The sequence below is a fragment of the Quercus suber genome, unplaced genomic scaffold (genome assembly GCF_002906115.3).
Source record: "Quercus suber isolate HL8 unplaced genomic scaffold, Cork oak 2.0 scaffold_405, whole genome shotgun sequence".
Taxonomy (NCBI): domain Eukaryota; kingdom Viridiplantae; phylum Streptophyta; class Magnoliopsida; order Fagales; family Fagaceae; genus Quercus; species Quercus suber.
In genome coordinates, this window is record NW_027069856.1 from 158,365 (window position 1) to 169,625 (window position 11,261).

The 11,261-nt window shown below is 29.3% G+C and overlaps 1 protein-coding gene across 1 annotated transcript; it reads right to left on the reverse strand.

The window, feature by feature from the left end:
* Positions 1–630: 630 nt before the first annotated feature.
* Positions 631–1,962, reverse strand: LOC112015958 (UPF0481 protein At3g47200). The gene has a single exon (XM_024048422.1). It carries the CDS (start codon positions 1,960–1,962, stop codon positions 631–633), a length of 1,332 nt encoding a protein of 443 aa, XP_023904190.1.
* Positions 1,963–11,261: the final 9,299 nt, after the last annotated feature.

The following is an 11,261-nucleotide window of genomic DNA, read 5'->3' on the forward strand; positions in this document are numbered from 1 at the left end:
GTGTGAAGTATGGTAGTCCCCCCCTCCCACAGTTAAGAACTAATTTTAGATAAACAACATGTAATTTTAACTAAAAAAATGGACAATAAAATATTCAGAATGATTGGGAGGATGGTTGTTGCACTAAAGCAGTCAGAGTAAATTTCGTTTGGTTTTTTGTTTTTGTTTTTTGTTTTTTGTTTTTTGTTTTTTGGGAGCAATTGATACAGGTGGAAGAGGAAGGAATAAAGAGTTAGGACATGTAAAAAGGCATAATAAGAGAAAAAAGATTCATAAACTTGGAACTATTCTCAATCTAACGATAACATTGAATATAAGATTAATACAAGATGCTTTATTTGGAATCTCAAATTTCTACTATAAATATAGTCTTAAGATACAAACAACATAACGACCATAACTTCCAACATTTGAAAACACAACTCAAAAGATAAACAAGACACACATAATAAGAAACTACAAGGCTTATTTTCAAGCTAAAGACTACTTAACCAAGATCACATTTCCAAGCAACTTTTAATCTTCAATGACTTCTTTTAGAGTGCTTACTTGGAAATTACATATCCATCATGTCACTACATCAACAATCAAATAACCATCCAAAGTACATAGATAAACTTTGAATTTATACTACTTGATAATAGAGAATATTGTTTGTATTAAAGTGAGCACCAGAAGAATGATAGCAGCGATGGTAGAAGCCGATCTCCAAGGACTGCTAAAATATTGATATCTTAACAAAGCCTTCCATCTGTGCCAGCGTAGCTCATAGAATGCATTTAAAGCTTTACAGAGATCGCAATAATTCTTGTTCATATCAACTCTGAAGATTCCTCTATTAAGATTGTTAATAATAAATGTCACTACATTGTTGTCGCCGTGGGACTTAACCACGATTCCCTTCTCACTAAGTAAATCCACATCTGTGGTAGTATTGACAAGACGATCCAATATTAAAAAGAAATCCGTGAAGTATAAGGGTTTTCTTGGATCACATTGCTCCAACGCCAAAATGTTTCGAACACGAGCTTCCATACTATCCTGGAAATCTAAGAGTGGAATTTTCAACACTCCTTTGTTGAAATTTAGGTCCAGTACGCATTTACTTGAAACCACCTCGAATTTTACTCCTGCCTCATGCAGCTGGGTTGCAGAGTACTTGGGAAAAATCACTTCACGGGGTCTGGTTGGTAGCTCGTTTTCGTTGGGCAGTTCAAAGAATCTAAGCAGATCAGTGAAGTGTTGTATTTTCACATTTGGGGCTTTTTCATGAATATTCAAGTTCTTGAACAAGTCGAAAGTAAGCTGAATTAAAGAAAGGGAGTTTGAGAAAGAGGGTAATGCTAGGTGGTATAGTTCCTCAATAACAAAGAATGGAACTTGATTTTCAAGTAATAACAACTCATGCATCACCATACCATAAAGCCAATTTTCCACAATCATAGGATCGTCTATTGGCCATCCTCCCAACTTACTTTTCAAGAAAAGCTCAAGAATAAAGATCGCATCAAACATGATCATTTCCACAAAATCATCACTTTTAAGCTGAACAGTCTCTACATAGCAACATTGAATGCTATCTTCCATCTTCCTTATAGTGCTTACTAAATCGTCCAAGTTTCTCTCAGTCCGTTTCATGAAGTGCTTGAAGTATATTACTTTATGCTTTTCCGTGGTTCGAAATTTTTCTTTGTTGTGGTGATAGGGACCAATTGAAATAACATGAGGAGTATAGGCTTCTTCATTCCATTTGCGAAGGTGATATGGAACCTTGTAGATACAGCACTCATTCGGTACTATAAACTCCAACATTTTCAACTTTGTTTCAATGTCATTTACCAACTGTTTATTTTGATTTTCATTTCCACTTGAAGTTCTTGATTCCTCTTGAATTTCAATATTTTCATTTTTTATTGAAGAATTTGCTTCTCGCTGAATTTTCCCACTCGCTGAATTCTCCATCTATCAAGTTGTGTTCCTTAAATTTCATGATAACAAACACCAGAGTCCCAGAATTAGAAACACTAGCTGATGATGACCCACTTAATAAAGGTTAACTTTAAAATTAAAATAGTCTAATCGCAGCTTAAAGAAACTTAAATATGAAATGTTGTGGAACCAACCTCGGTTAATTGTGTAGCAGTTGAAACTATCAGCAACTCATGGCATGTCTATATGGTTGTCACAGTGATGAAATTAAGCTCATGTATAAGGGCGTATAGATAAGACTACTGCAACTATAAACTTTATTAAGTCAGTTGGGTAAAGGTTGTCCAGTTCTGGATCCTGCCAAAGAGACAAAACGAATAGAGATTTTAATATATATATATATATATATTTTGGTTAGTTTCGAAAAGTATAAGAGCAAGAAGGTTCAATGAAATCTTATCTACGGACGTAACGGACCTTAACCATTGCAGATAAATGATGGATTGGAGGATAGATATTTTCCTTTTGTTTTGATTTGAAATCTTATGTTCAGAAGTATAAAAGCAAGATAGGCGCAACAAATAAAAGACTTATGAACAGCTGCAAATTTAGCTTAACAATGAGCTGCAGAGTTAAGCTTTCTCCTTACCAAGACAAAATTACAACTAATAAAAAAATTGCATATTATGTTAAAGAATAGGTCGGCCATTAGGGTCCTTTGCATATAGATAATGGATTGGCCCAATTCTTTGGAACCAGCCAATGAGAGAGGATAGATATAGAAATATCCTATGTAAATTATTGTCCCTAAAATATAAGAATGACACTATGGCTTTTTGTTGTGCATAAGTGTTAAAAGATGAACTTATATTACTGGTTCCTAAAATTATCTATCAAATACTTTTAGTTCTTGAAATTTCAAATGAGTGTCATTGGTCTTTAAAGTTTAAAAAATGAGCGTTATTGATCCTTCAATCAACTTTTGTTAGTATTAATTTAATGGAGTAATGAGGTGACATTTTTTAAAAGAAAGAAGAATATAATAGAAATTGCAAATTAAAAGACATTAAAGGAACACTATGCCTTATATTAATTGAAATAATAATTTTTCCTATAAAAAAATAAATAAAATTGAAAGTATAAGTTTAACTCCACATATTTTTCCACATAGTTTGTCATAATTGTTCTATGTGGCAGATTATGAGTGATGGAAAAAAAAATGCGTTTATATCATAGTGATAAACAACTAAAGCAGTTGTGGCAAAGTGTGTAAAAGTATGACGTACTACAATTATTATTTTAATTGAAAATTTCCAGCAACTATTATAAAGTTTGTGTGAGGTAAGGCATGTTATTGTCTGTTAATAAATATTGGTAGAAAATTTATCAAAAAATTCTTGTATGGTGCTGGCATTGAAGATTTTAAACTAAAATCCCATTTATCCTAAATAAGGGAAAGGTGGTGATATTTATATCAACATTTTAACCAAACCAAAAATAAATTTAATTCAAAAAATTCAAAAAGACAAGCACTGGAAAAAAAATATATACTACAAATTAAAATACAGTTAATGAACGCAACGCTCAATTTTGATTGAAAATCTCAGCATGCACTATGTATCTAGTTTGTGAGAGGGCAAACATTATTATTATTATGAAAGAGAGGCCAGACATGCTGTATTGCCCATTAAGTTCAGCGATTATAGTTGGCTGGTGCTTGCGATATTATAAATTTAGTATAAAAAGATTATTTCAGTTGCTAATAACGAGAACATAGATATATAGATAGACAAAGAAACTTGAATAGGAAATGTTATAAAAGTGTACCTCAGTTATCAATTGTGTAGGTAGCAGCTGAAACAATGAGCCTGCAAGTGCAAATTATCAAGTATCAAGTATGAAGTGTCAACTCTATCCAGGGGGGGGGGGGGGGGGCCGAGGTGGGGCAAATGCCCCAAAAATTCTCAAGTAATATATAGTACCAGGTCTTATTTGCATACACTAGGACAATCAGCTTTTTTACATACATATTGTACTTGTACCGTGTATTAGTTTATTGTAAGAAAACAATTTTACATTTGGGGCCACTGCAACTCTTTTTAAAAAATAATAGGTCCCACCTTATAATAAAATAAAACCACTTGTACAGCCTACTTCTCCACTACTATTTTGCTGAAAAGAATTATGAAAAAAAAAAAAAAACCTACTTTCATTCACTAGTCATTATAGCACCTCAAAAAAGTTGACGTCCACAATTTTTCACAATTTTTTGTCACAATTGTTGCGTGGTAGAGTGTGATTGCTGAAAAAAAAATTTGTGAGTTTATGTGTTAGTATTTATTAATCACTCATAGATTGCCATATTAAAATTTTGGCAAAAACATTGTAAAATAATTTATGGTTTAGAACTACTCAGAGCACCTCTGTTACGTATAACACTTTTTTCTTTCTTCACCAACATTTTTCAGTCTCAAACCGAAGTTTTTTTTTTTTTTTTTTTTTTTTTTTTTACAAACCCAAATTTTAATTGCATATGACAATTACATTTGCATATAGTTGTTTATTTATTTTGTTATTAATATCAATTAATTAATTTTACTCTCTTTTGATCTTGCTCTCTCTAACCTAAAATCCTGGCTCCGCCACTGACTCTATCATATATTATTCTTAATCAAAAAAACTATATGATATATTATTATTCTATCAAATAAATAAATAAATAAAAACTCTCTGATATCAAATGATGTCCATAAGGAAATATATCGCAACTATATCTCGTAATATATGACGTCAACAATTTTCAAGTATCATTACGTCGTCTCATAATTGACATTATGAACTTTTTAAAATACGATGAACGCCTTGAGCATCTATAAGTATCAACATATCTTTATTGACATAAAAATAAAATGAAACAAAATCTAACATAAATGCCACTAAAAGAACAATATAATTTTTTTTTAGAGGGAGTTTCAGTACATATGACGTCCACTTTTAATGATAACTCTTTATCATCAGATTAGGACACCAATCAGTTTTTTGTATAAATATGGATTAAACCCCATATCTCTTATTCAACTATTAGAAACTTTACTATTTTTTTTTTTTGAGTAACATAAATTTTACCAGTTGAACTAACTAGAATCCATAAGAACAATATAATTAAAACTATGATTTCTATACAAAGGAGATCGATCATGTACAATAAAACTACCCACTAAAGAAAATAATGTTAAAGATTACTTGAGTTGTTATAACTTTTTATAGATATATTAAAAATTTGAGTTGGATATAAACAGATGTAACAAAGTTATTGTATTTTATTTGAATAATTTTACGAGCTCTGAATTATCTTACTTTTAAAGCTATATATTTTTAGGAAATTATACTTACTTATATAGCAACAACAGGAGAAAAAAAAATGCAAGGTAATTGTTTTAATTTACACCACTTTTTTCTTTTCTTTTTTTACAAAAAAAAAATAGATTTGAATATCAATTCACACACACGCACACCAAAAAAAAGGGAGAAATGAGAAATTCCACTTAGAGAGAGAAAAAAAAATTACCTATAAAATTTTTACTCTTTTTATTTATTTATAGGTGAAGGTCAGTTTGTTCTATTTTAACCTGTAAAATTTATAATTCAATGAATTTATATGCAAACTTTATGTTGAAACTAATAATGGTTTTACTTAAGGCACATTTGGTAGACTGTAATGATAATAACATAAAAATAGGAACATGTATTACAAAAAATACAAGATGCGGTAACGTAATATTTATTATTATTCATTTGTTTGATAACAATACAATAATAGAACCATGAATGAAAGCATTTTAAATTAAACTTAAGATATATTTTAGGAAATATCTTACTCATATAATTACATTTTTTAAAAACTAATATTTTTTAAATTTGAAAGAGAGATTAGTTATTTTTTATGATTTTTTATTTAGCTTGAATCCTTGACTGCCTTGGTTCTTCATAGGTTGTCTGGAGGATGTCCATGCTTCCTTGGTAGTTCAGTAGAGGATTTCTTCTTAAACTCCTCATTCGTGACTGCATTGAATAAAGCATTCAATGCCCTGCTGTTGAAGTTAGCCGCTAGATCTTAGCATCATCCAATCGGCCGACGCTTCCTTTGGCTTAGTCCAGCCTATCTCCACAGCTTGCCACACTTTTTCATCTAATGACTGCAAGAAAACTCTCACGCGTACTTTCAGTATGCATAGTTAGTGCCATCAAATAAATGAGGTATAACCAATGATTGTCTCTATCCATGACAATAGGGTCAATGGATCACACAGTAAAGATTAACCTAATCAGAGTGTGCCGCTTTGATACCATTTGATAGGCCAAGAATGTATTGATCCTTTGTGATAAATTAACCAATTAATTAGTCAAGTTGATTATTAATTCAATTCACATGCAATACACATGTAGCACAAACAAATCACCAACTAAGTTAAAATGCAGCAAAAAGAAAGCCTAAACAAATATACACGGATATGTGTGAAATCAGATTTGAAAAAATGATTTTCTAATTCTCGATAGATAGGTTATTGTCGAGTAGCTGTCGAGCATCGGGCTGTGTCTGCCTTTTAAATATCGATAGATACCATATGTTAAGCTAGCTGTTGAGCTTTAAAATACAGCACTTCTTCACTTGTTTCTTGAACAGATTTTCATGGCTTTAACTCTTGACATGAATAACATGTTTCTTGAAGACTTAAATCATCCTAGATCTACCCAATTACAAGTAAACTACATTTTGTCAAAGGATTAGCCAATTCTAAAATAAATATGTTCTTAACATGATCACATATGTCCTAACAAAAGTCACAGTAACTTTAAAAGAAGATGAGATAAGCTATAAAACACGCAACACACTTAACAATTTATCCCATTGAGAATGATATATCCACAACATTTTAACAATATTTTTACAACAAATTTTAAGTGGTAAATTGTTACCGTTGTTATGGTTGGGGCAAAAAGTAATCTTAATGTTAGGTTCAAATTTGAACCAATAACAACTCACCACCTATGATTTGTTGTAAAAATATTATAAAATGTTGTGGACGTAGTACCTCTCTATCCCATCTATCTATTTATCCACCTCTTAATATAAATTAAAATACAATCTTAAAATGAAAAAAAAAAAAAAAAAAGACCTAAAATATAGAAACATAAAAAAGGCAATAATCTCAACATGCATGGTTCTCAAATCATACTTTATGTCACTACCACATAAAACTGTAACGTTTACCTATGAATAGGTTTCGGATTGCTCCATTTTGATGGACTGGTTTTCGTTTGAGTGATTGTTATTCTATCTCTATCATATGCTTGAAATATTTATGAGTGAGCATATTGAAAAACAGCGAGTTCTTTACTATAAAAATCTTGATCAATAGTGGTGAAATATGTATATTCAAATTATTAGCAGGATTAGTGGTTAGCATGCAAATAGTGTTTAAGCTTTTGCCTTTGTAATATTCCAGAAATCTGGAGCAAATATTATACTTTTCATTACAATACAATATATGTACAGCGAAACTAATTAGAGGGACTTACACGGCCAAGTGTCAGTCCGATTTTTTAATTAATCCAAGTAGGGTTTTTTTTTTTTTTTTTTTTTTTTTTTTTGAGGTAACAATCCAAGTTGTTGGCTAGACTATATATTTAAAAGTTCGGTAACTACTTAAAATACTAACTAGGAGAGGTATTCTAATGCAAGTTGCTCCGAAATATTATTTTCATGAAAGAAATTGCACAATGCAAAAGAGTCCAAAATATCAATTAAAAAAAAAAAAAAAGAAGCCCAATTAGCCATTGGAGGCGATATCTACTGCACAGACTACACTCAAAGAATATAATAGTAATACAGGCTTCTTTATAAGCAGGCAAGGCCACGCTTTTATCTCATGCTTTTTGCACAACCTTGTCTCTCTCCCTCGCCACCTGAATAGACCTTGGTGTTCCACTCCCTCTCCTTCAGGTTCCATCTCTAATTCTACCACACTTCTGAACTCCTACAGTTTCCTTATTTTTACACTTGCTTAGCTTTCGTCATTCTACAATACTTCGCATCGTTGAGCATCGGATACTAACCCTTGTCATGTACTGATAACCTAGACTATTATGAGAAAGTCTAAATTGTCCATATAAATATATTTTATATACGTACCTATATAATATATTTATATAAGCTTGATATCATATTATCTTTTTTTTTTTTTTTTTTAGAATCAAATATATCATATAAATAAGTGTATAAAATATTATAGAATTATTTTTAACTTATTAATAATTAATGTAAATAGTCATTTGTAGAACCAAAAATATATAAACATAATGAATCTAAGTTTCGTAAGTTTAAAAATTAAATTAATTTAATTAATTATCTCAAATATAGTTTATATATTAATCATTAGCATACATTTAGGAATAGATGAAAATTGCACTTGTGGTACTTACTTTACACTAGCCTATAAACCATGGCATTCACAAACACTTTTTTTTTTTTTAATCATTTCTCTTCTATGGTAGAAGTTTGTTTAAATTAATTTTATTTCGTTCTAATTAATATTTATTGACTACTTAAATAGAAAGATATAGTTAGATCTGTAGTAAGAAATGTAAGTGTACTTTTTGTAAACTGTAATAGACACTGTAATGTAATAATTATTCTTTTAGTTTAGCTATTTAGTAGTTTGGTTATATTTTTATTACATGGAACAGTCATTCCTTATGAATAGTTATTCTTTAAAATAAAGAATAACTATACATCTCTAAAATGGTTATAGTAACTATTTTTTAGTAACTGTATTAATTTCTAAAATTAATATATTTTCAAATAAACAAATTTTCTATATGTATAAAACAATTATAAAAATAAAAAATCATAAAAAATAACTAATCTCTCTTTCAAATTTAAAAAATATTAGTTTTTAAAAAATGTAATTATATGAGTAAGATATTTCCTAAAATATATCTTAAGTTTAATTTAAAATGCTTTCATTCATGGTTCTATTATTGTATTGTTATCAAACAAATGAATAATAATAAATATTACGTTACCGCATCTTGTATTTTTTGTAATACATGTTCCTATTTTTATGTTATTATCATTACAGTCTACCAAATGTGCCTTAAGTAAAACCATTATTAGTTTCAACATAAAGTTTGCATATAAATTCATTGAATTATAAATTTTACAGGTTAAAATAGAACAAACTGACCTTCACCTATAAATAAATAAAAAGAGTAAAAATTTTATAGGTAATTTTTTTTTCTCTCTCTAAGTGGAATTTCTCATTTCTCCCTTTTTTTTGGTGTGCGTGTGTGTGAATTGATATTCAAATCTATTTTTTTTTTGTAAAAAAAGAAAAGAAAAAAGTGGTGTAAATTAAAACAATTACCTTGCATTTTTTTTTCTCCTGTTGTTGCTATATAAGTAAGTATAATTTCCTAAAAATATATAGCTTTAAAAGTAAGATAATTCAGAGCTCGTAAAATTATTCAAATAAAATACAATAACTTTGTTACATCTGTTTATATCCAACTCAAATTTTTAATATATCTATAAAAAGTTATAACAACTCAAGTAATCTTTAACATTATTTTCTTTAGTGGGTAGTTTTATTGTACATGATCGATCTCCTTTGTATAGAAATCATAGTTTTAATTATATTGTTCTTATGGATTCTAGTTAGTTCAACTGGTAAAATTTATGTTACTCAAAAAAAAAAAATAGTAAAGTTTCTAATAGTTGAATAAGAGATATGGGGTTTAATCCATATTTATACAAAAAACTGATTGGTGTCCTAATCTGATGATAAAGAGTTATCATTAAAAGTGGACGTCATATGTACTGAAACTCCCTCTAAAAAAAAATTATATTGTTCTTTTAGTGGCATTTATGTTAGATTTTGTTTCATTTTATTTTTATGTCAATAAAGATATGTTGATACTTATAGATGCTCAAGGCGTTCATCGTATTTTAAAAAGTTCATAATGTCAATTATGAGACGACGTAATGATACTTGAAAATTGTTGACGTCATATATTACGAGATATAGTTGCGATATATTTCCTTATGGACATCATTTGATATCAGAGAGTTTTTATTTATTTATTTATTTGATAGAATAATAATATATCATATAGTTTTTTTGATTAAGAATAATATATGATAGAGTCAGTGGCGGAGCCAGGATTTTAGGTTAGAGAGAGCAAGATCAAAAGAGAGTAAAATTAATTAATTGATATTAATAACAAAATAAATAAACAACTATATGCAAATGTAATTGTCATATGCAATTAAAATTTGGGTTTGTAAAAAAAAAAAAAAAAAAAAAAAAAAAAAAAAGGGCGCAGAATCCACTATTAGGTCTAATGATTTCTTTGGTTTTAGTTTGCTTGTAAAGAATTTGAAAAAATTAAAGAAAAGTTGGGTTTTACTCTATTAAGTTGATTGTTTCATTGGGTGTTTGAATAATGAATGTGACATTTTGATCTCTATTCACTCCTGCATTTACTCAGCCACTATTAGGAGCATTGCGATATTTTGATTTTTACTCGGTTGAGTTGTTTCATGATTACAGTGTCTTACCCTGTGCTTTTTTTCAATTGGGATTTAGAGCTTCTCTTGTTTTTAGGTTTTTTTTTTTAAATATTTATTATGTTCTTTGAAATTGCACATGGTTACACTGAATAATACCAATTTTGATTTGTTTTCAATTTTTATGTAATGTTTGCTTATTATTTTTTTGTGGTTAATAATACCCTTTATGCTTCATTTGATACGAAGACATGAATTGCTTCTAATTAGAGGAAATCAATAGGTTTTTTTTTCCCTGCATCTGACAAATGCAGACAAAAGCTATGTTGTTTGTTCCTTTTTGTTTCATGAATTAGATTCTTTATTCCCAAAGTGTTTCCTACTCTTTAAGGCTTTTCTATTGAGTTAGTTGTGTTCTTAGGACAATATGAGACTTTAATTTTGTTTCTCTTTGTGCAAGAAAACATTTCAACAGTAAGTGTCCCTTTAGCAAAAATAAAATGCATTGCTTATGGTAATTGTAGAAGGATATATATAAGGTATTGACAGTTGGGCTCTGTTTGATTACAATTAAGAGAAGTAGCAGCTTGCAATTTCGTGAACTACCAAGTTTATTAAATTTGGTTCACTAAAAGTTGTCTTTCTTTTATATCCAACTCTCTTTGTCCTTGGTGGCTGAAGAAATTGTGAGTAACAAGGTGAAGAACACAAGTTAACTTTGGATTTTTTTTGAAAGTTGTAAACTTAGCTTGAGCAAAGTAAG